Source organism: Salmo trutta, chromosome 23 (genome assembly GCF_901001165.1).
Source record: "Salmo trutta chromosome 23, fSalTru1.1, whole genome shotgun sequence".
In the NCBI taxonomy this organism is placed as follows: Eukaryota; Metazoa; Chordata; class Actinopteri; order Salmoniformes; family Salmonidae; genus Salmo; species Salmo trutta.
Window position 1 is genome coordinate 20,327,883 of NC_042979.1, and position 25,973 is coordinate 20,353,855.

At 42.5% G+C, this 25,973-nt stretch overlaps 1 protein-coding gene across 3 annotated transcripts in view; it reads right to left on the reverse strand.

The window, feature by feature from the left end:
• Window positions 1–598: 598 nt before the first annotated feature.
• Window positions 599–25,973, reverse strand: part of LOC115159545 (zinc finger protein 618) — a 39,540-nt gene continuing 14,165 nt past the window's right edge. The window contains exons 5-15 of one of the 3 annotated variants that reach the window (XM_029709363.1): window positions 25,797–25,841; window positions 20,069–20,158; window positions 17,888–17,971; window positions 10,065–10,154; window positions 9,795–9,890; window positions 8,427–8,504; window positions 7,955–7,999; window positions 7,407–7,490; window positions 7,127–7,204; window positions 6,284–6,454; window positions 599–6,082 (exon numbers count right to left, since the gene is read on the reverse strand). In XM_029709363.1, coding sequence (XP_029565223.1) covers window positions 4,446–6,082; window positions 6,284–6,454; window positions 7,127–7,204; window positions 7,407–7,490; window positions 7,955–7,999; window positions 8,427–8,504; window positions 9,795–9,890; window positions 10,065–10,154; window positions 17,888–17,971; window positions 20,069–20,158; window positions 25,797–25,841 — 2,498 coding nt within the window. In that variant the 3' untranslated portion in view covers window positions 599–4,445. The remainder of the gene's footprint in view (window positions 6,083–6,283; window positions 6,455–7,126; window positions 7,205–7,406; window positions 7,491–7,954; window positions 8,000–8,426; window positions 8,505–9,794; window positions 9,891–10,064; window positions 10,155–17,887; window positions 17,972–20,068; window positions 20,159–25,796; window positions 25,842–25,973) is intronic. The other 2 variants (XM_029709365.1, XM_029709366.1) reach the window with 2 other exon arrangements.

Genomic DNA, 25,973 nt, shown 5'->3' on the forward strand with positions numbered 1-25,973 from the left:
CCAACTGTGGTTAAACGGTGTGGAAAAACTCACCTTCAGCAGTGTGGCGGGGAGGGAGAAGGGGTGACCAAGATGGGCGCATGTGCTGTGAATTAGCTTTCGCGGGTAGGCTTGTGGTGGAAGTAACCTTGGAAACCAGCACGGGTGTTTCTGCATGGCTGCAGTGTGCAGTGCCTCAGGGGCTCAGTGACCCGGGTGCGAAGGGAGGAGGAAAGACAGCAGGCCGAGACACACACTCCCCCTCTCACCAGTGGCCCCCGGGGAACCCTCGCACGCACCTCCAACCAACCAGCCTCTCTGTAAGGCCTCGCTCTCTTTCTCCTTGCATGTGAGTCTTCTCTCTCACTCTGCCTTTATGTAAGGCCTATTCGCCCCCTCAGTCTCTCACTCAGCCACTGTGTAAGGCCTTGCTCTCCCTCTCCATGTGGGAGCCCTCTCTTTCTATGCCACTGAAAAGCAGCCACCAGTCTCTCATCATGTTCATATCTGAATGGAGGGGCTAACTAACTTGGTCTATATGTTAAGAGCCCTTTCTGTCTTACACACACACTCCACTCAATGCATGGACACTGCACATAAGAGCACAGCCAGAGGCTGATGATGTTCATTTCAGCCAGTTTATTCACACAGCACATACTACAGTGGGTAATGTATTTCAGAACATTGTACAGCGCTGTCACGTCTGACAAAAAACTCTTGATCCTATCAGTAGTATAAAAATAGTGTCACTACAAAAGTATAAATTAAGCCTACCGATAAGACAACTCAAATCCACAAAAACGGAACAAAACTATTTGCCAAAGCGTGATAAAAAGACAAATTATGGAATCAAAATAAGAAACTTGAAATATTTTTTTTGCAGCCCAGCAGAGTATAAAAAGAACAAAGAATGACAAGTCTCCATAAAACAACAGTATTCTCAATTCCAATTGAGCATCAAAAATTCTGAACAAGAGGGAAAGACTATTCATGTTAGCCATCTTGTATTTACAGTTAACATTTGCATCTTCTTTCAACACACCCAATGGAAAAAGATTGCGACCTGTGTTTCTGTGAAGCCATAGGTTAGCAGCAATTTTTTAAATTATTTTAAGTTTGAATTTAGTTCTCTATAACAGTATTTAGCTTGAGTTGTGTGTATCAAAACCTTTGAAATGCTAGTTTATAAAAAGAGGTATGGTGTTATCAACGGCGCTCCCCATTTCTGCAACACTTGCTCCCTCTAGTGGAATAAAACAGCAGTTCTCTTGTATTTACATACTGCCACCCCTGAAAGGAGTACGACAAAGTTGCCCCTAGACTGAGCTAAAGTCAGTTTTGTGCCTCTGCCCCTTAGGTTTAAAGCTAGGATTTGGGGAGGTTAAGCAGATCTTAGATCTGTGTCTAGGAGCAACTTCTAACCCCCTGAAACTGTTCCGTCTTAGAAGAAACACACTGGCTTATATGATAGCATAGAATAGTACTCTAATATTGATTACATGCATATCTTGTAATAATTCTAATCTTACCAAAGAAAGCATATGAGGCAATCGTAGTAGTAGTATTGGAGATACCGACATCAACGACTGACTGCATGTTCAGGATCATTTTTTGCTTGAAATCCTAATTTAAGATCTACAGGTAAAATCCCTTCACAACGGTTGCAAAAAAAAAAAAAAAGACCACTTAAACTAAAACATCAATTTCAGTTCCATTATCTATATGCTACACTTACTATTTGATTATATTGGACAGATCCAAAAATCATCATGTCGGACAGACCAGAGCCTTTACTGCATGTCCTTCAGTCATAGAACTTGAGGTAAAAAAAGCACACCATTGCTTTGGACAGAGGAAAGTCTGAACTATCTATACTGAATGGGAAGGTTATCAAGCTGTACCTCGGTGTGTGACACTCACTTCCAATATAGTATTGGTCAAGCCATTTGAGATGTTATGCACATTCCAACTAATTTGTGCAAGTTTGTACAAAGGCAACAACGATTTCACACACACAACTCCTAAATTAGAAAATGTCTCTCTGAACGGAGGACAGACAAAATTCAAGTGCGGGGAAGGATGAACATACATTGCCAAAACATTTAATCCTTCAATCGAAATCATAAACAAATCCAGTGCATTAATTAAAAAGCATGAAACCGTAACAGCCACACCAGTAAGTTTCTTTGGACTATTTGCTTTTGGATAAATTAACACATGGGTCTATCTTTGATGTAAAAATTACAAACAACAAATGAAGTCTAAGAAAGACTAATAAATATGAGAAAATGACATAGTACATAAAGACACGTGATGTTTGGTGTAGTGGAAGACGGTCTAAAAACAACATGGCTAAAGACAATTGAGGACCAGACTGAAAGACACCACATTGAAAAAGTAGAAAGATGCCACTAACAAGCCAGGGGCAATCAGGCCAACGAGATCCCAAACATACCCACCCCAACTGTCAAGTCATTCAGTATAGTCACTCTAACACAGTGGAGTCTAATTGCAACATTGTCCAGAACGAATCTGAGGCCAGGCCATACACCACCGGAGGCCACGCTCGCCTCAAGCTGACCATACATCATACAATTATAAACTGATATTTTGCCACGATTTGGGATCCACTACAATCGCAGGTAAATCGTGATGTCGTAAGCTCTGACCAAGATGTCGTAGGTCGCATAATGTGATTGGGTGAAATAAGTGCGATTATGGGTTTTACACTTTCCCGATCCACATTCTAGGTCCCGGTTATTTTTCTGCCCAAAATGTTCAGTCGTATCTTGTGTAGTGAGGGGGGTGCTACAATGTGACTTGCAACTTGTCCTCCTATGTGGCTGTAGCAGAGCAACGTAGGAGGTGGCCATGACACATCTGGAAATAGCAGGACAGGGAGGGGTCTAGACATGAGAAGCAAACTGGTGTAATGTGAGCACACCTGTCGCAGACATCAGGGTGACAAGATTATGCTGACAATTTGCATAATGTGAGTGCGCCAACGACGTAAAGATTTGTATTGTTGTCTAATGTATGCCTAGCTTAGTCCTTCAAGTAGTTACTACAGTCAGACAACTTTAAGCCATGGATGAAACGGTGAAAAGAAGGCAATTTGATAATGTGAAGGCATGATGTTGACTATGATGTCTAAGGTCAGAAGTAACCTCGCCTGGTAACACAGTGCAATAAAGTGGGACTTGAAAAGTGTGTGGTTAAAATCGAGGAGGGAGAGGTCCTGTGGTCCCCATGTAGCTCGGTTGGTAGAGAATGGCACTTGCAATGCCAGGACTGGGGGTTCGAGTCCCACGGGGGACCAGTATGAAAAAAAAGTATACAAATGTATGCACCCAGTACTCTAAGTCACTGTGGATAAGAATGTCTGCTAAATTAATTATATGTCGATGTAGAGCGAGTGGGCCGCTACAGCTGTATTACATTGGACATTGAAAAATATCAATATAAAATGTAATCACATTGACCATATTACTTCTGGGAAGCCCAGTTGATTCGGAGTTCGGGCATATACCTTTTATATGTGAAAACCATTTATAAGATGCATACTTTCAGATTTTCTGAACTCACTTCCTTGTTTAAATTAGTTGCGCTGCTCATGCTTTGAAGTGCACTATGTAGGGGGGAGGATCTAACGTTTAGATGGTGATGGAAAGAGACCAGTCAATTAAAACCAGTGCTTGTTTCATCCGCTACTGCCATAGACTTCCAGTCAAGTCTCATTCTGAGGCGCTGTGAAACCAGACTGTTCGACAGAAGCAGAGCCGGCTGGTGGACGAGACTAGGCTAGAAGTGATTCAGCGAAAGACAGAGAGAGATCTTTAAGGCTCAACGAATAATAGAGGTTACTAGCTAGCACCATATGCAACACCCTTACCATACTTGACATTTATCCTAGGAATTTTAAGCCATTCAACTGCTGATAATTATTGGTTGTTGCATTTGGCACTAACCAGATCAGCATCTTGAGAAGATCCCCCTATTCCTCATTTTCTTGAACAGTATCCAACCAGTCCAGGTGTTTGATAAAATAAAACATCCCATGGGGGATTCGAACCTACGCCGCAAGTTGTGACAATTGTCAGCAACTAGACACTCTACACTGTGAACTAGCTAGTTACTAACTTGCCGGTGGACTTCTGGTAAGGACGCTTTCGTGAAAATGAGCTGGATCACGTCCAACTATGTCAATGACTTGAATAGGCCGATACAGAATCTTTTACAGGATTTAATGTGCTCAGCTGGTTGTCCTCAGCATCATAGCTAATTGTGCCAGGTTGGCCTATGAGAAACACTAACAGCTAGATATTTTAGACTACATGTATAAACCTTGGGTCTAAGCAAAAGTTCACAAATATGGCCCCTCAGTGTTCCCCTATCCCTCTGTAGATGGTCTGTAGTCATTGGTGGAGAGGTCATGGTTAGGTCAGCGTTGGTGGTAAGACTAACGTTCAGGCCATGTTGGAGCGCAGGAAGATGAGTTTGTTCATCTCCTCAGTGGTGAGCTGCTGTCTCCTCTTCATGGCCAGGCTCTGCTCACACACGCTCACACACTCACTGCGGATGCCCACGGCGGGCACGGCCAGCAGCCACAGTGCTAGGCGTGCCAGTCTGGGGAAGCGGTCACCCACCGCGGTGCTCCAGTAGTGGAAGAGGTCTGGGGTGGTGCCCTGGAGGAGCGGTTCAGCCAGATACTGGAAAACCTCCTGTCTCACCTGGGTCTGGCTTTCATCTGACGATGCCTCCGACGACATGGCTACTACCGCTCTGGCGTTCACTCCGCCCCCGGGGACGTTCACTCGAAGCCGTTTGGGTGTTGAGGGTCCATCCACATCCTCACCTCCAGAACCCCCGCCGGTGGCTTGCCCCCCATCGTGGGGGTCTGTGGCCATCTCGCAGGCACGGGCGATGATCTCCTCATGCTGGTAGGCTGGGACGGGACGCAGCTTCAGCTGAGGATCCAGGACCATGGCTACCTGGTGGGCTTTCTCCACCTTAAAGTTCTCCTTCAGGGCTTCCAAGAAGTAGTGGCAGAGCTTGCTGGCGGTTCCCACCTCCCCAGCCTTGGAGGTGAACAGTTTCTCCAGTCGCAGGTAGACAGGTAGCACCTGCTGCAGGGTGGGCCTCCTCTGACTGCTGAGCTCCAGGGCGGCCAGGCGTAGAGGGGCCAGCAGGCAGGCCAGGGTCCCCAGCAGGTGTTTGTTGAGGCCCTGCAGCGTGGAAGCTGTGGCCTTGCTCCTCCCGTACGCCTCGCAGATCTGCTCAAAGTGGGCATGCACCTGAAGCAGGGCCTCAGCCGTGCGGTCCCAGCAGGGAGGGGTGGGGCTAGGCCTGGGGGGAGCGGAGGGGTTAGACGTGCCCTCGTCCATAGTGGCGCTGGTGGAGTCGTCACGTAACGAGAGGCTGGTGGAGGCAGCAATGTCACGGCAGGCAGCCAGCAGCTCAGTCAATTCGTGGAGACCCCGCGCCTGCAGGCTGCGCTTCCCCAGCACCGCCTGGACCACTACACCCAGTGAGCACCCGGCGCATCGCAGACAGACCCTCCCCCGCCCGCCTCCACCCAGCGGTGAGCCCCCCACCCCCACTGCAGACACTCTCGGCTCAGTCACATACACCGTGCGGATGTCCGACATGACGAACTCCGACAGCACGTTCTGGGTCCACTGGTGTACCTGCTCGGGTCCCTCCCTCAGGTCTGCCTCCTTGACACCTAGAACATAGCGCTTGAGCCTGGACCCCTCTACCTGGTAGGCTGTTAGCACTAGGCAGGCGTCAGGCCCCACTGTCTGGGAGTGGCAGGTGACAGCAATGCCCAGTGAGGAGTTGGAGCCCAGGGCGCAGGTCACCTTCACCTTGATCTGGTTGTACATGCGGGGAAGCTGGCGCAGGGCCAGCGAGCTCATGTTGCCCAGGGCTTCGCGTGTGGAGTAGGCACCGTGGCGGGCGCCCGTGTCCACCAGAGTCTGGGCCAGCTTCAGGAAGTCCTTGCTGTTGAGCATGTTGAGCACGCCCAGGTCTGTACACATCACCCTGAGGAGACGCTCGGCCACCTGCTGCCTTTCCTTCTCCGGTAGTCCACCACTGTTCTCTGTGGATAGAGAGAGGCATAGGAGAGGAGGAGAGAGTGAAAGGAGATGGAAGGAGAAATAGAAAAATAGATGGAAAATATGGGGAATGAGGTAGAGAGAGAACGAGTTTGAGTGTGTGTATTCATAGGCAGTGTGGCCTAAGTGTGTTCATTTCTAAGCAGCATGACTATGACAGGGATGATGAATAGTAGCCTACTCACGGTTGGTGTAGTGGTTTCTCTGTGTAGGCTGGGGCTGAGCCTGTATCTGGACTTGAACTATTTGAGCTTGGGCCTGATGCTGGGGCTGGGGGGACCTCCACAGTTGGTCCTGTGAGGCTGGGCCCGGTGATGTCTTTGGAGACCCCCCTTTGGTGTGGTTCTCATTATCCGCTGGGGGGATAGAGGGTTAGCATACTGTGATAGAGAAGGTCAACAGCTACTAGCTACAAGTTAGTTAATTGCTAATAATAACATGAGGTTGGCTAAAGGGTTAACTCATTTTTTAATGGGCCAGCTAGCAACAAGCTACAATGGATTAAGCTAAAAGCTAATAACCAGAGGGTTGGCTATTGGCTACTAGCTCGAAAGTTAACAGATAGTTACATAGGGTTAGGAAACGACCACTAGCGAACAGGTAGCCTCTAATAGTGGCTACACATTATAAAACAACAGGGGTGAAATGGTTGTAACACAAAGAGCATACTCAATTTAATATGCAAAAAATGAAATTAGAAAATGCAAAAATCAAAGTGTAGATGAAAATATCCCTTCTCTCTCCTAGAAATGTGTACGTTTTAGCTTGGAGTGCGATGTACAGCAGCTATTTCGGCCACCTATTTGGCTGAGCTTTGTGCAAAGGAATAAACAATTCCAATAGTTGGAAATACAGTATCTGAAGTATTCAGCCATTACAACAGTACATTTCCACTTCTGCATTATGGCCAGCTGAAGTAAAAGCCCCTCTCCAACCCATTTGACTGATAGTGTTACACTTTAGTGTTACACTTTGGGGGTACAGCCAGTCTGGTGCTGTATCTATCCCTCGAGGTGCAGGTAACTCACCAGCGTGGGACTGCATGTGCTCCAGCAGGTTGTTGTAGAACTGGAACGGGATGCCACAGGCGCCACATGTGTAGGGTTCTAGAAACACAAGGCCCAGAAAAAAGGGTTCCCGTATTGTAACAAGAGCACATCCACTGTGGACCTGCCCAGTCTATCCCCTGAGTGGTGCAAGATCTAGGCCACTGTGACAAGATGTTTAATTTTATCACATATAAAACACATGTTAAACCTACTTAATATCATCTATCTATGCCATTGAAGAGTGATTGAGTCTTCCTACCTAGAGACTTGGTCTCTGCCACTGTCGCCTTGTCTTTGGGGTTTTGGGGGCTGTAGGCCCGGATTGTTGTGAAGCACTTTGTGACTAATGCATTTGCAAAAAGATGTAAATAAATAAACATAATTTGATTGCTTGCTTAATTGAATACCTTTTTCATGACATTTCCCAACTGGCTTGTTGTCAACAGTAACAGGTTATTGCTGAAGGGCACAGAAGCATTATGGCCAGCTGAAGTAAAGTATAAGTCATCTGCTGCCACGACAACACTAAAAAAACAGTTATGCCAACCTAGTCTCTTCCAATTCACCATGGAGTAACATGCCTAAATCCAAACCTTCCCATCAACTACTACAGGGTCACAAACATTGACGAAATGGAGGTGCAATTGTGACAAGCCCAAATTAACAGGGAGACTGATAAGAAATGACAAGTGAGTAGGAAAATATCAGTGGCAGTAGCTGCATCTCATTATGGTCAAAATAAACAACACGGAGAGGGTGAAATGGTCACATTTGTGTTCAGGCAGGCAGCGAGAGAGGTGGACTCACTCTGTGATGCAGGGAACGAACCGGCCACCAGGGGGCTTGGAGTACCTGAGGGAGAGTGTGAGAAAGTGACATCACAGACACTGCATGGATTTTTTGATAGGATTCCCTACTTGTCACCAATTTCAGAGTGTGCACTTGTTCTCCTCCCCTTGTGGAGTTAAAAGCCTTCGATTGATGTAAGCATTGACTAGAGAATGTTACCCCATATTTCTTAGCCAATCAATTCTTTTTTTTATCAACAAGGGGGAGAAAATGAGTGTGTACTTCAGGGAGCGGGGTAGAGAATCAAACTAAGGCCTCAATTTGAATGTGGTTATATACTTGGACACAAAAGCAACACTCACACTCCTGTCTGATTCACTCTCCATCTACCACAGTGTTCTACCCAGGTCTCAGTAAGAACACATCTGTGCAGAGAGACATTCATAAAACACATAGGCACACAGCTTATGAGAAGTGCCTCAGTGCTTACCGCTTGAGTTCTGGGAACTGTTGGTGTCCACCAGGCTGGACTGAGTTTTGCTCTCCATTTTCCGACTAAAGGAACTGTCTGTGAAAGATAGTTCAAACATTGTTTGACAAGGAAAAAGGAAAACCATGGCGCGCACCCGAAACGTTTCCTACCTGGTGCGTAGAACCAGTTAGTCCACATACACAAAAAATACCTGAGTGCAGACCTACTGTATTTTTTGAGTAACTGACAACACATGGGTGAAAAGCAGGTGGATACATATCATACAATAGTAGGGGATATTGACGCAATAGATGATTTCCGAAGCCTACACAATACTAATCCATAGCGAAATGACCACTGTACTCTGTGTATTGAATTCTATCATGTCCTTGGGATGATTCACTCCCTTTCCATCACAATTTTTTTAAATAAAATCAATATTCACCCATAGCGTTTAAATATGGGTCCGAGTACTCTCCACTCTCTTTTGACCCACATTTGTGCACTAGGAGAGATTGCCAAGCTTTGAATAGCTCTCTATAGACAAACTGCTCAGTGGAGAGAGATAGGAACTGATCAGGTGAGAGAGATAGGAACTGATCAGGTGAGCGATATGATAGATAAGAGGCGCGAAGGCAGCGTTTCAGATCACAGCAGACAAAGCAAAGCCAAATCATCTTTGGCAGGAGATTGTAGCCTTGGTTTATGGCAGGGATGGGGACTACAATAAATGTGAACTCCTCATGAGGGGCTGCAGTGCCCCACCCCAACCCACCTTTCCAGCAAAACATTTTAGCAGCCCCCCTCTTAACAGCGGAGAGAGAAAAAATGTTGCAGTTAGTTTAAATGCAAGTTCGCTGCCATTCTACACATTCTGCCATGGGGCAGAGAGAAGATTTTGCAATTGTATAACTAATTTCATGCAATTCTACTCATTCTGCCAAGGGGCAAAGAGAAATGTTTGACGTTTTTAATATGACATCACAGTGAGAGTGGCTAATAAAATCAATGTGGGCCCTGGTCATTTGACCATGAATACTACAAGTTTAGATACAGTGCCTTCAGAAAGTATTAATAACTTCATGTTCAAAGAAATATTGAATGTCAGCTTTTTTTTTTTACCCAGCTACCAATAGGTGGGGGTGAGGGGAATAGTTCCGCGGGTTTACAGTGATGTCAAATGATGTTACAGCTAACGGTTTATGGGGTTTGATTGAACCTACCCACGATTTGGGTAAATTTGCAAGTCTATTTGATGGTCTAAAAGTTTACATCTTTATGTGGTATACATTATACTGTATTCTTTCACACACAGTGATTGCAAAAGTCTCAGTTGTGAGAGTGCGAGAGCTGCTTAAGCACAGATCCCAGGTCAGTTCTCCATACCTGTTTCTAATTTAGTGGCACTGTATTTGCTGACGTCCATGTTTCCATCCACACTTCCACGTGATCGCGGCGACTTCATATTATCAAAGGAGAAATCTGTGGGAAGATAGTTCTGTCATTATCATCAATTAAATAGTGGTTCATTATTTTACATGAACCAATGACAACACAAGTGATTTGAGGACGCTGGTGAGTTTGATAGGTAAGAGAGGGAGGTTATAGACTACAACAGACGACTAGTCCCTTTTGTACACCTGTGAGATTACTTACTCATTGGTTGGTGAAGAGCCACATGCTCCTGGTATGGGTTAAAGTACTTGTACTGCTTCCCACAGAACTCACACTCGTAGCTTCCCGTTTCTGTGGGGGACAATGAGAAAAGTGGTTACCTAAAATATCACATTTGCATGCGATAAATATATAAAATCTCATTCTGCAATGGTAAGAGTAGCATCCTTGGTTCACTGAAATGGTTTCCTTAGTTTTCAGTAGTTGGGATATTGATAGACATCTAAATAATATGTTATTACTGTCATAAATTATATGTACTAATAACACCTATCCTGAGAGCAAAATACATTGCAAGTACGAGGTAAAGATTTAAATGAGGACAAAACTAAAAACATTGCCTTAATAACACATTGCAAAAGTAGGAGTTCAGATATAAAAAAACTACTTTGAATATAAATAAAATATACAGTACCAGTCAAAAGTTGACACCTACTCATTCAAGGATTTCACTTTTTTGTTGTTGACTATTTTCTATATTGTAGAATAGTGAAGACATCAAAACTATGAAATAAGACATTGAATCATGTAGTAACCCCCCCCAAAAAGTGTTAAATTCTCAAAATATATTTTATATTTGAGATTCTTCAAAGTAACCACCCTTTGCCTTGATGACAGGCTCACTCTTGGCATTCTCTCAACCAGCTTCATGAGGTAGTCAACTGGAATGCATTTCAATTAACAGGTGTGCCTTGTTAAAAGTACATTTGTGGAATTTCTTTCCTTCTTAATGCATTTGAGCCAATCAGTTGTGTTGTGACATTGTGTGGGTGGTATACAGAAGATAGCCCTATTTGGTAAAAGACCAAGTCCATATTATGGCAAGAACAGCTCAAATAAGCAAAGACAAAAACGGCAGTCCATCATTACTTTAAGACATGAAGGTCAGTCAATCCGGAAAATTAAGAACTGAAAGTTTCTTCAAGTGCAGTCGCAAAAACCATCAAGCGCCTATGACGAAACTGGCTCTCACGAGGACCGCCACAGGAAAGGAAGGCCCAGCGTTACCTTTGCTGCAGAGGATAAGTTCATTAGAGGTACCAGCCTCAAAGCGCAGCCCAAATAAATGCGTCAGAATTCAAGTAACAGACACATTAACTGTTCAGAGGAGACGGCGTGAATCAGGCCTTCATGGTCGAATTGCTGCAAAGAAACCACTAATAAAAAGGACACGAAGAAGAGACATGCTTGGGCCAAGAAACATGAGCAATGGACATTAATCTGGTGGAAATCTGTCTTTTGGTCTGATGAGTCCAAATTTGGTTCCAACCGCTGTGTCTTTGTTAGATGAAGAGTAGGTGAATGGATGATCTCCACATGTGTGGTACCCACCGTGAAGCATGGAAGTGGTGGTGTGATGGTGCTTTTCTGGTGACACTGATTTATTTAGAATTCAAGGCACATTTAACCAACATGGCTATCAAAGCATTCTGCAGCAATACATCATCCCATCTGGTTTGCACTTAGCGGGAGTATCATTTGTTTTCAACAGGACAATGACCCAACACACCTCCAGGCTGTGTAAGGGCTATTTGACCAAGAAGGAGAGTGATGAAGTGCTGCATCAGATGACCTGGCCTCCACAATCACTCAACCTCAACCCAATTGTGATGGTTTGGGATGATTTGGACCGCAGACTGAAGGAAAAGCAGCAAACAAGTGCTCAGCATATGTGGGAACTCCTTCAAGACTATTGGAAAAGCATTCCAGGTGAAGCTGGATGAGAAAATGCCAAGAGTGTGCAAAGCTATCGTCAAGGCAAGGTGGCTACTTCGAAGAATCTAGAATTTGTTTAACCTGTTGTGGTATAGGGGGCAGTATTTTCACGGCCGGATAAAAAAAAAGTACCCGATTTAATCTGGTTACTACTCCTGCCCAGAAACTAGAATATGCATATAATTAGTAGATTTGGAACGAAAACACTCTAAAGTTTCTAAAACTGTTTGAATGGTGTCTGTGAGTATAACAGAACTCATATGGCAGGCCAAAACCTGAGAAGATTCCATACAGGAAGTGCCCTGTCTGACAATTTGTTGTCCTTCTGTTGCATCTCTATCGAAAATACAGCATCTGTGCTGTAACGTGACACTTTCTAAGGCTCCCATTGGCTCTCTAAAGCCGCCAGAAAGTGGAATGGGGTGTCTGCTGTCTCTGGGCAAAGTACAACAGCTCTGTTTGTGAGTGGTCAGCCTGGGGACAGTGAGACTGAGATGCGCGTTCACGAGACTTCTCCATGTTTTTATTTCTCTCTCTGAATGAATACATCGTTGCCCGGTTGGAATATTATCGCTATTTTACGAGAAAAGTAGCATAAAAATTGATTTTAAACAGCGTTTGACATGCTTCGAAGTACGGTAATGGAATATTTTTTGTCACGAAATGCGCTCGCGCGTTACCCTTCGGATAGTGACCTGAACGCACGAACAAAACGGCAGTATTTGGATATAACTATGGATTATTTGGAACCAAAACAACATTTGTTGTTGAAGTAGAAGCCCTGGGAGTGCATTCTGACGAAGAACAGCAAAGGTAATCCAATTTTTCTAATAGTAATTCTGAGTTTAGGTTGTCCCAAACTTGGTGGGTGTCAAATTAGCTAGCCGTGCTATGTACTCAGAATATTGCAAAATGTGCTTTCGCCGAAAAGCTATTTTAAAATCGGACATAGCGATTGCATAAAGGAGTTCTGTATCTATAATTCTTAAAATAATTGTTATGTATTCTGTCAACGTTTATCGTGAGTAATTTAGTAAATTCACCGGAAGTTTGCAGTGGGTATGCTAGTTCTGAACATCACATGCTAATGTAAAAAGCTGTTTTTGATATAAATATGAACTTGATTGAACAAAACATGCATGTATTGTATAACAATGTCCTAGGAGTGTCATCTGATGAAGATCAAAGGTTAGTGCTGCATTTAGCTGTGTTTTGGGTATTTGTGATGCATGCTAGTTGCTTGGAAATGGCTGTGTGTTTTTTTTGTGTCTATGTACTCTCCTAACATAATCTAATGTTTTGCTTTCGCTGTAAAGCCTTTTGGAAATCGGACAACGTGGTTCGATTCAGGAGAAGTGTATCTATAAAATGGTGTAAAATAGTCCTATGTTTGAGAACTTTGAATTATGACATTTTGTGGTTTTAAATTTGGCACTCTGATTTGTCACTGGCTGTTGAATAGTGTGGGACGATTTCGTCCCACCTCCCCTAGAGAGGTTAACACTTTTTTGGTTACTACATGATTCCATATGTGTTATTTCACAGTTGATGTCTTCACTATTACTCCACAATGTAGAAAACAGTCAAAATAAAGAAAAACCCTTGATTTTCGGAAAAAAAAAAGGTTTTGGTTTCTCTTCCTCTAAAAACAGAAAAAAATCATTCTAAATAACAAACTGGCTTTATTTACCAGTGTGAACGAGTGATAGCCCCTCTAGGTAGGGTAGCCTAGTGGTTAGAGCGTTGGGCTAGCAACCGAAAGGTTGCGAGTTCAAATCCCAAAGCTGACAAGGTAAAAATGGGTCGTTCTGCCCCTGAACAAGGCAGTTAACCCACTGTTCCTAGGTCGTCATTGAAAATAATTTGTTCTTAACTGACTTGCCTAGTTAAATAAAATAAATATATAAAAGGGAGTTTCTGAAACAGCCCTTCTTTGCTGATGTGATGAAGAAACGCAATGAAAGAGTCCAGTGAGGATTTGTCAGTGAGTGACTCACTCATTCATGGCTTTGGATCAAAATACATAAGTACCAACATTCTTTCTGATAGTCTTTAATAATGTTTTGACCAAATTAATCTGCTCATGTGTGTGTTCAATTATTTGTGACATTGTGGTTACAATGAAGAATGTAAACAAAATAAATCCTATTCATAATGAATAATCAGATGAGTGTTGCAAGCTTTATTTTTCCTTATTTTTTTATACTAATTTTATATCCAGCACCCGCATCACTCTCCACCTCATGGCCTCAAGCTGCACCATTTTGTTTCTCTCCGTCACCCACACCCACTTTAAAAACATTTGGATAATAAAGCATTTAAAAAAGGCTGACATTGTTTGATTTTAATACTTCTAACAGCCAAAATTCTAACTCCACCCATAACTTTTGGATTTAACATTCCCAGAAGGCAGGGGTTATTATAACCTACTGCAGGTCTAAAACCTATGGGTTTAACCTTCCGAATTAATGATTATATTGAAGATAGTAGCCACTTAATGAGTTCTGGGATTATTATGATTATTATTCCTGCATTATAATTATATAAAAGCCCCTTAGATATTCTCTAAGGTTTTACATTTCAATATCACATACCAGATTTGCCCTAATGAAAAATGCCCCTTAGATATTAATTTAGAATCCTCCAATCCTCAATTTAATTAGATCTACAGAGACATTTTATTGATCTGCAAGTATTTTCATTTAGAATCCGCCTCATAATGAGTTCCGAGAACCGTGTCATACCAATTATTATTGGATTATTCACCATGGCAACCACTTGTTAGTATAAAATTGAAAATGATGTGCGTTAACCTTTTTATCGAATTCCATTATATATATATATATATATATATATATATATATATATATATATATATATATATATATATATATATATATATATATATACCACTGTAGATGCTGTGTTTTTATTTACAGTAGTGATGGACAGCTGGAGGCATTTTGTTTTTCACAAGCGTAGCAAGCTGTGAATTCTGCAAACAACGATTCCATGATGGGCTATTAGCAGGACAAAAGACTTCATACTTCTACAAAAGGATAGGCTAATAGCTCAGCTAGGTGTGGGGAAAAAATCTTGCAATGTATTAAGTACTCTAAAGTTTTACATTTCTAACTCCAAACCTCATGCAACTGCAAAATGTTGGATAAAGCATATACTGTACAGTATTTGTTCATCAACATCTTCATGCCATCGTTAATAAAATTATAAAAATACTCTTTCAAAATGCAGATGTTTATTTCAACTATCAGCAGGACAATAGGGAATAAATGTCACTGAACAGCGCCATATTTTCCTAGGCCTACATCGGCTACAATAAGAAAGGTTTTTCATGGAATAGAAACACCATAATATTAATAAAATGAATTAATCTACAAAAAGAGAAATTCTCTGAGGGCAGCGATACGGGCTACAGCTGATGCATTGGCGGAGAGCCAGGCGGCATTGGCGGAGTGCCAGGCGGAGAATTACACGTTGAAGAGGGCGAGGAACAAGATTGAGTCACAATCCATTCCAGGCACACCTGTGAGCTCTCAGCAGGACAATAGACTCTTGCCGAGTTTAGGGACTTTAAATGTACAGTATTAATGAATGTTTGCGAGGCATGTCAATTCTCCCATCTCTTTTGCATAGCCCACCAAATGCACTGTTTTCTAACCACATCTGGATGGATCCATAACAAATTACTATGGGAATAAAATCACTGAATGACAGAGCATGGGGACTGGTCTTTAAAAATCAGATTTTTATGTGGAAATGTAAGGATTATTTTGTTCTTCACAAAGTCACTTAATAGCCTAGGCCTACTCCGACCGGTCACGTTGTACAGCACCATATTTTCCTAACTGAAACCCTTAATTAAATCACTTTAGCTGTGATTGTAAAATGAATCAAGGCTCCCTTTGTTATTTAGTTTTATAACTAAAATGCTTGACTGTATTTAAAGACATGGATGACTTGTATGCTGTGTGATGACATGCACAAATGAATGAATGATTGATTGATGTACTGTCTATTTAAGTAGGCCTTGCTGCAAATAAGTTACGCTAAAACAGCTACAGTAAGAAATGCATTTGTTTTCTTGGAATAGAAAAAACATAATATTCATCAAATGATCCAATCCAAAAAAATCTATCCCATATAGTCTGTGCTATTCAAGGCCCCCTTTGACTCTTAGGCCATCAGCTCCATGTCATTTCAATAACTTAGCTTCTCAAAGATGCCCTCTGGTGGGCAAACTATCACTAACTACCATTAATGGCAACAATAGCTGACACTTAAATAACATAACATAGAATTTTGCAGCAGCCTGCAAGCAGTACGACAACTTTTATAGGAAGAACCACTGTGTGTTATATCTCATATATATATATATATATATATATATAAAAAACACACACACAACCTTTCAAAAGTTTGGGGTCACCTAGAAATGTCCTTTTTTTTTTAAAAGCACATTTTTTGCCCATTAAAATAACATCAAATTGATCAGAAACACAGTGTAGACATTGTTAATGTTGTAAATGACTATTGTAGCTGGAAACGACAGATTATTTTATGGAATATCTACATAGGCGTACAGAGGCCAATTATATCAGCAACCATCACTCCTGTGTTCCAATGGCACGTTGTGTTAGCTAATCCAAGTTTATCATTTTAAAAAGGCTAATTGATCATTAGAAAACCCTTTTGCAATTATGTTAGCACAGCTGAAAACTGTCATTCTGATTAAAGAAGCAATAAAACTGACCTTCTTTAGACTAGTTGAGTATCTGGAGCATCAGCATTTGTGGGTTTGATTACAGGCTCAAAATGGCCAGAAACAAAGAACTTTCTTCTGAAACTCGTCATTCTATTCTTGTTCTGAGAATGAAGGCTATTCCATGTGAGAAATTACAGAGAAACTGAAGATCTCGTACAATGCTGTGTACTACTCCCATCACAGAACAGTGCAAACTGTCTCTAACCAGAATAGAGAGCGTGGTAGGCCCCGGTGCACAACTGAGCAAGAGGACAAGTACATTAGAGTGTCTAGTTTGAGAAACAGATGCCTCACAAGTCCTCAACTGGCAGCCTCATTAAATAGTACCCGCAAAACACCAGTCTCAACGTCAACAGTGAAGAGCCGACTCCGGGATGCTGGCCTTCTAGGCAGAGTTGAAAAGAAAAAGCCATATCTCAGACTGGCCAATAAAAATAAAAGATTAAGATGTGCAAAAGAACACAGACACTGGACAGAGGAAGATTGGAAAAAAGTGTTATGGACAGACAAATCTAAGTTTGAGATGTTCGGATCACAAAGAAGAACATTCGTGAGACGCAGAAAAAAATGAAGATGCTGGAGGAGTGCTATGACACCATCTGTCAAGCATAGTGGAGGCAATGTGACAGTCTGGGGATGCTTTGGTGGTGGTAAAGTGGGAGATCTGTACAGGGTAAAAGGGATCTTGAAGAAGGAAGGCCATCACGCCATTTTTCAACACCATGCCATACCCTGTGGACAGCGCTTAATTGCAGCCAATTTCCTCCTACAACAGGACAATGACCCAAAGCACAGCTCTAAACTACGCAAGAACTATTTAGGGAAGAAGCAGTCAGCTGCTATTCTGTCTATAATGGAATGGCCAGCACAGTCACCGGATCTCAACCCTATTGAGCCGTTGTGGGAGCAGCTTGACCGTATGGTACATAAGAAGTGCCCATCAAGCCAATCCAACTTGTGGGAGGTGCTTCAGGAAGCATGGGGTGAAATCTCTTCAGATTAGAATGCCAAAGGTTTGCAAGGCTGTAATTGCTGCAAATGGAGGATTCTTTGACGAAAGCAACGTTTAAAAGGACACAATTCATATTTTAATTAAAAATCATTATTTATAATCTTGTCAACGTCTTCACTATATTTCCTATTCATTTTGCAACTCATTTAATGTATGTTTTCATGGAAAACAAGGACATTTCTAAGTGACCCCAAACTTTTGAACAGTAGTGTATATAAAGCAAAGTACAATGTGCCCAATCGCAAACCCCTAATCTGCCAAGCAACAGTAGACCAGCATACAGTGCAGCCTTACTTGGTCCTACTTTCTGGAAGGGTTCCACTGGCTCCTCCTCCTTGACGTCTTCCACAGGTCCTAGAACAACCTGCTCGTATGGGTCTGGGGTGAAAGGGGGGCGACAAAGATATACGGAGAGAAAGATGTCAAGTTAATTGACAGAGGTTACTTTATTTAAAACAGCAGTAATCATGATAGTGGAAGTTAATTAAGTCTGTTTTTAGGGCAACAATGATACTTATGCTTACATGCTGACCACACCGCTCACGTCGCATGCGCGAGCGTTACAAAATAAATGTACACATGTTATTCAATCATGGCACCCAAACTGCTCGCGCGGACCAACAAGCGTCTGCGTTGCCAAGCGCTAAAATAGAAGTTGCTTTTATTTGTGACGCAGAACGCAATGCAAGTCCTGCCTCTCCCACTCCTTATTGGCTTTTGGAAGCATATACCCACATGCCATCTCATTGGTCATACCCACGTGGGTGATTGATAGATGAACTTGAGATCGGTTGTGGTAATACACCTTATTATGAAAGTTGCCAATCGTCATATAAAGTCCAAAGAAGAAAAAGCCTGGAAGGAGGAGCGATGACTAGAAACGATTCGGCTGACCGTTTTATGTGTGGATTAATTGTCGGAGTAGAGGACCTTATGCATTTCTGGTAAAATAACTCAATGTTTATATCCCAGGACAAATTAGCTAGTAACAAAGCTATCTAGCTAAATAGGACAAATTAGCTAGCAACTGCAAGCTAGCTAGCTAAATTGCCATAAAAGTTCAATGCTTTTCATCCCGTCTCCAAATTAATATAATTGGCTCAGAGTTTATTTTGATATTTCAACCTGCGTGTTGTGATCGCGTTTGGTGTGGGGGGGAACAAAATCAATTTGCGGATGCACGCGTTTGGTATGGTGTACAGTACATTTCCATAACAAGATAATTTGGATAGCCACGTTAGCGTCGCCATCAGGTAGATGCTAGGAAGCAGGCTAGGCAGTGCTAGGTATTAACAGCCAATCCACTAGGGTCTGGAAAACCTTCAAATTAGTGTATTTGGCTTTTTCAGCAACACCGTTGCAGACAGATGTATAAATCGAGCATACAGCCATGCAATCTCCATAGACAAACATTGGCAGTAGAATGGCCTTACTGAAGAGCTCAGTCACTTTCAACATGGGACCTACATAGGATGCCACCTTTCCAACAAGTCGGTTTATCAAATTTCTGCCCTGTTAGAGCTGCCCCGGTCAACTGTAAGGGGTGACAGGTTAGAGCATTGGGCCAGTAACCGAAAGGTTGCTGGATCGAATCCCCAAGCTGACAAGGCAAAATCTGTCATTCTGCCCCTGAACAAGGCAGTTCTCACTGTTCCCCAGTAGGCTGTCAATGTAAATAAGAATTTGTTCTTAACTGATTTGCCTAGTGAAATAAAGGTAAAAGAAAAAATAAAAAAATAAAGTTGCAACACTCTCTACCGAGTTCCAAACTGCCTCTGGAAGCAATGTCAGCACAAGAACTGTTCATCGGGACCTTCATGAAATGGGTTTCCATGGACGAGCAGCCACACACAAGCCTAAGATCGCAATGCTAAGCGTCGGCTGTAGTGGTGTAAAGCTTGCCGCCAGGGGACTCTGGGGCAGTGGAAACGCGTTCTCTGGATTGACGAATCACGCTTCACCATCTGGCAGTCCGACGGACAAATCTGGGTTTGGCAGATGCCAGGAGAACGCTACCTGCCACAACACATAGTGCCAACTGTAAAGTTTAGTGAAGGAGGAATAATGACCTGGGGCTGCTTTTCATGGCTCGGGCTACACCATGGTTTCCCCCACACCTTAGTTCTATTGAAGGAACATCTTAAGGGTTCAGCATACAATGACATTCTAGACGATTCTGTGCTTCCAACGTTGTGGAAGGCTCTTTCCCGTTTCAGCATGAGAATGCCCCCGTTTACAAAGCGAGGTCCATACAGTAATGGTTTGTCGATATCTGTATGGAAGAACATGACTGGCCTCCAAAGAGCTGACCTCAACCCCATCGAACACCTTTGGGATTAATTGGAATGCCGACTGCAGTGCCAGGTCTAAGGCAGAACAAGCTACCATTCGAATCCAAACAGACAAAGAATAGAAAAGGCCTAGTAGGAATGCAATAATGGAGAGTAAATGAGAAGAGGGTAGGTAGTCAGTTACCGTCCACAGCGTGCAGGTCGCGGTGCTCCTGGAAGCAGCTGTAGTATTTGTACTTCTTCCCGCAGATGTCACAGGAGTAGCGGAAGCTATCTGCATTCGGATACACAGAGATCGCATTGTCTGGTCTGTGGCACACTGGCATTCAATGACATCACATCCCGCTGGTCATAGCCTAGCGCACAGCACCGATTTGTTTCATATCACTCAATAAGGTATAAAAATCAGTGGATGGTTTGCTGTGTTATGGGTCCATCGACTTTGCTTGCTTGTAGTGTTGGCATTTTGTACAGGAAGAATATGAACTATTGTTTTTAGATGTGACCTATTCTCTTACTAGGGATGGAATCAACACAGTTGAGTATTGCAGTATTTTTGACAACATATTGGGTCTATGACTCAAAGTACAGATTCTCAAAAAGGTTTAAATTGCCAGGTAATTAATATTAACTAGCGCTAGTTGGCTGTACCTGCGCCAAGACTTCAGTATTTCTCATCTTATAGCTTAAGACTCAATCTTCTTAAAAACATTTTTTTTTTTTAATGGTGAGACAAAATGCTTTCAGCACTTATTACCATGACTCCCAGCATTTATTATTGCTCTCTCTTGTACCTGATAAATTGTGATATGATAGGTATTGCCATTCTGTATGTATCGGCACCAAAATATCATGATAATATTGCATCAGGAGGTCTCTTGCAATTCCCAGCCCTATGTCTTACTGGGAAAACTATTAAGATGGTGTTGTGGATAGGGCTGGATGATATGGCCTATTCCCCCCCCCCCCCCCAAACTTATGGGCGATTCATAATACATATGTTGATTTTTTTGTAATGTTCCCTCTAAATAAGCTTTACTGTACCATTAAAAGGTCAAATACACTACATTTCAAACAGTCAGGAATAATCTATTGAATTCAGGGCTTGTGACATTATATAGGGTGAATATAAGCCTTCCACAACCATAAGACCCACTCATAATATATATATTTTTAATCACAATACAGTAGTTTAACCTGATTTTTGCAATGATCACCGATCTGGCTTTCAAGTCGGTCTACGAAAATTACCTTTTGTTACAAATTCAACCAGAACCATGCATAGTGCACATTCACTAATAATGACAAACGTTTTATAGAAGGCATTATAGAAAATGAGCACAGGTCTCAAACAATCTTTCAAGCACAAGCCCACGAGCTAGTGAGTAGCCAGCTAACCTTCATATTTCAAGTTTAGCCAACTTGGATCTATTTGCACACCCTTCTGTCCGTCTCCAACTGTTTGAACAGCATGCTGGCCTGTCCACTTTGTTCAGATGTTGAAATCAAGTGGCTTAGCTACCTTATTTCTCAGAATGAGAATGAGTTGCCAACTCCTTATATAAAATGGTTTATGCTTATTGCTCATTTATAAAAACAGACTAGACAGCAAGTATAAGAATCCTTTACTAAAATGCTGCTAGCGGTACGTGGTACCGCAATGGGCACAAGACAAACTGAGCATTGATTTTACAGAATCAATGTTGATTGATACTACTGTTATAGTAGTGTCAGCTCTGCGAGCAATTTAAGGAGTTGAGACCCAATAAAAAGGGTACGGTTCGAAAAGGTAACTTCTCTATTACAGTAAAATAATGTCTGTGTTTGTGTCCATGTGACCCATTCTGTTGGACCAAACCTACAATGCAAATAGCGAGCTGAAACCGCTTGTCAGAGGTGAAGAAGTGATCTCAACTTTGTTGTGAGTGGCAGGGGCTTGTTGTGTGTGTGTGTCTGTGTTTTAACAGAGAGGAAGAGGTTTCACTCTTGCCAAAATCTGTCCAAAACAAGCCCAATGTGTTTCTATGGGTTTATTTTGGACATAAGCTTGTCGCCTGCCTTCCCACCTTTGGAACAATGACTCCCCTTGTTAGGGCGGAGACATAAGCATCTCATCATTATATATAGATCTCTGGTGTAAATCGAAGGATGAAGGTGCAAACAGTAAAGGCCTTCCGAAATGGACCTGTTCCGAAATGGACCTGGTGCTTTTTCACCCGGACCCGATATACATAAATACATTTTTTCAATATTTTGAGCATTTATATAATTTTGTTGATTTTCAGGGGGTGCTGCAGCACCCTCAACACCCCTACGACGATTGACAATGCTGATGGCAAAGCAACACAACACTTATAGTGGAGCTGAAGTGTAAGGGACAATGAAGTTGTCAGTCATACAGTAAGTAGGCTTAAGCATCTGGAATCTGCTTTGTGGCTGCCTGAACATACAGCTGAAATTTTGTCCCAAAGCCAACCCTTAATTCACATTGACTTTAGTGTTCCTTCCATTTTTTATGTGCATTAGCAACTCACAACAAAAAAGAAACCTAGCCAAGTGATCACAGCTCTTCTCCCTACATTCTCTTTTCCCTCAGTTACGAGTCTCATTCAATACGACCACTGCATTCCTTGCCAAATCACGACAGATTTATCAGTCTAGGGACATACTTTGTTTCATGTTTAACAAAAGCCAATCCACCAAGTATAAAGCTCACAAATCAAATACAAGGCAAAAAAAAATAAAAAAATACAGGCATCTACTGGTTAAAAATGGAAGGATTTTAGCTTCCTAATGCTGTTAAACTGTATGTCTCAACTCCCATTATAAAAAGGGAATAACACTGTGTTGAAACAGGAGTAAATGGTGAAGAGTTTTTGATGAGAAAGACGCACGTGTTTCAGTAGTGAGTCGCGGCTCAAATGGCACTTGCAGTCCTTCAATTAGAAAATTACGTCGCAACTCAAGTATGCCAACTATAATCATTTCTGTAATTAACACTTTTTTCCAACTGTTAATGACAATGTGCTTATAGAATTTTAAAGATGCATATCCTCTCTTACTAACCTTACAGCAATTGTTGCGTTAGGTATTAAGGCTGGGCGGTATGCAGATTTTCAATTCATCATACTGTCCTTCTCTCATACCGGGATATACGTCATTACCAGCTTAGTACAAAAGGGGGCACCAAAAAAAACAAAAAACAAAAAACATTGGGCATCTATTACCAGAATGCTACCAAAATTAGCTACCAAGTAAGAGCAAATTTCAATAGAGGCTGCTAGCAAAATATTCTAACAAGCGCAAATGAAAATAAAGAAATTGCAAAGACCGATAATACAGCTCATGAAGTTATACACACACACACACGTATATGTATACATAAACTCAGCAAAAAAAGAAACGTCCTCACTGTCAACTGCGTTTATTTTCAGCAAACTTAACACGTGTAAATATTTGTATGAACATAACAAGAGTCAACAACTGAGACAAATTGAACAAGTTCCACAGACATGTGACTAACAGAAATGGAATGTGTCCCTGAACAGGGGGGGGGGTCAAAATCAAAAGTCAGTATCTGGTGTGGCCACCAGCTGCATTAAGTACTGCAGTGCATATCCTCCTCGTGGACTGCACCAGATTTGCCAGTTCTTGCTGTGAGATGTTACTCCACTCTTCCACCAAGGCAACTGCAAGTTCCCGGACATTTCTGGAGGGAAATGGCCCTCACCCTCTGATCCAACAGGTCCCAGACGTGCTCAATTGGATTGAGATCCGGGCTCTTCGCTGACCATGGCAGAACACTGACATTTCTGTCTTGCAGGAAATCAACCATACTGCTCGTTCTGTGCGTGATGGCATTGTCATGCTGGAGGGTCATGTCAGGATGAGCCTGCAGGAAGGGTACCACATGAGGGAAGAGGGCGTCTTCCCTGTAACGCACAAAGTTGAGATTGCCTGCAATGACAACAAGATCAGTCTGATGATGCTGTGACACACCACGCCATGACAGACCCTCCACCTCCAAATCGATCCTGCTCCAGAGTACAGGCCTCGGAGAAAAGCTCATTCCTTCGACGATAAACGTGAATCCGACCATCACCCCTGGTGAGACAAAACCACGACTCATCAGTGAAGAGCACTTTTTCCCAGTCCGTTCTGGTCCAGCGACGGTGGGTTTGTGCCCATAGGCAACGTTGTTGCCGGTGATGTAAGGCAGGTCTGGTGAGGACAACAGGAATACAAGCCCTCAGTCCACCATCTCTCAGCCTACTGCGGACAGTCTGAGCACTGATGGAGGGATTGTGCTTTCCTGGTGTAACTCGGACAGTTGGCCATCCTGTATCTGTCTCGCAGGTGTGATGATCGGATGTACCAATCCTGTGCAGGTGTTGTTACACGTGGTCTTCCACTGCGAGGACGATCAGCTGTCCGTCCTGTAGCGCTGTCTTAGGTGTCTCACAGTACGGACATTGCAATTTATTGCCCTGGCCACATCTGCAGTCCTCATGCCTCCTTGCAGCATGCCTAAGGCACATTCACGCAAATGAGCAGGGACCCTGGGCATCTTTCTTTTTCGCTAGAATAGCGTTTCCCAAACTCGGTCCTGGGGACCGTTTTTGTCCTAGCACTACACAACTGATTCAAATAATCAAAGCTTGCTGATTAGTTGATTATTTAAAAATCACTTGTGTAATGCAAGGGCAAAAACACAAATGTTTGGGGAATGCTGTGCTAAGGCAATGGGCCTGCCTGCTCTGCGAAGAGGAGGGAGGAGCAGACTGAGGGGGTCGAGAACAGAGAGGAAAAGAAATCAAGAGAGGCAGCTGTACAAATAACTCATCCAAAGGGCTTTGACTTCTAAAACACAGCAGAAAGCTAAGACAATATGATGCAATCACATTATTTCAGCCACTTACTCATAATTAACTAGCAAGTTAAATTTAGGGGTCGTGTTAATGCAGAATTTCGCATTTTTCACAAAAAAAAAGAAAAAAGACCAACCAAGAAATATATTGCTGCGTTTTGTAAAAGCAGATGTAAAATGCTTCTCATTGTAATTTCTACTCGGAATCAGACTCAATTCATTGTTCAGTTGCACTTCTAAACTCACAAATGCGTAATCTATCAGCAGACAGCACTGACTGATGTGTAGCCAGCCTACTTTTCACCGGTAAAATGCAAGATTAACTTTAAGGAAATGTAGCTGGCTACATTCTTTCTATGATAAACAAGACCTTGCTAATTCATTAAGAATTTACGTGTGGCTGCCAGCCAAACAGCGTTGCACTTTATTGTCATCGGATGAAAATGATGCTATTTTTTGCCGAATGTGTTGCACTAATGCATTTTCTTTGAAGAAAAACTATAGCTGCACGTCCCTGATCACTCTATTAATAAAAAATAGATATTAAAAAAATAAAAACACTACACAGCTGGACACACCTGCTCCTGCTTTCTCCCATTGTGTTATTTACAAACACACACGTGACTGGCTCAACTGTTCTGGGGAACTACAGTAAGCTTCATAATGTAAAATAATGAAAAACGCACCCTTTTTTTGGGGTAGATAAACGCAATCTGCTTTCTCCTAGTGTATGCACAAGTTGACTGCAGGTATTAACTTAAAAAGTAGCTATAAATATTAAAATGTATTGAAATCTTAGAAAAACTTGTTTTAAATGGTATAGAAAAACATACCCATGGCTATTTCCAAATACCTCGGTATACCGCCCAAGCCTACTTGTTATTTTTTCCCCATTTGTGAGGACCTTTATGATAACTGCACTGTGATTAACATTTTGTGGGGACGACGACATGGTTTTTCGGTTAGGGATTTTTTATTAACGTTAACTATTCAATTTCATTTAAACGTTCACAACCCTAGTGTGCATACACATTCGTGTACTCACTGTTGGGAGTTGGTGGTGCCCCCTCTCCTGGCATGCTGTCGGACTCTGCGGGGGGGGGGGGGGGGGGAGAGATAGACAGGCACATGCATAAGAGATCTGCTGTTGGCGTGGCACCAACGCTTAACAGCTTGACTCACTCAGATCTCTCACACACACACACACAACATTTGGCATTGA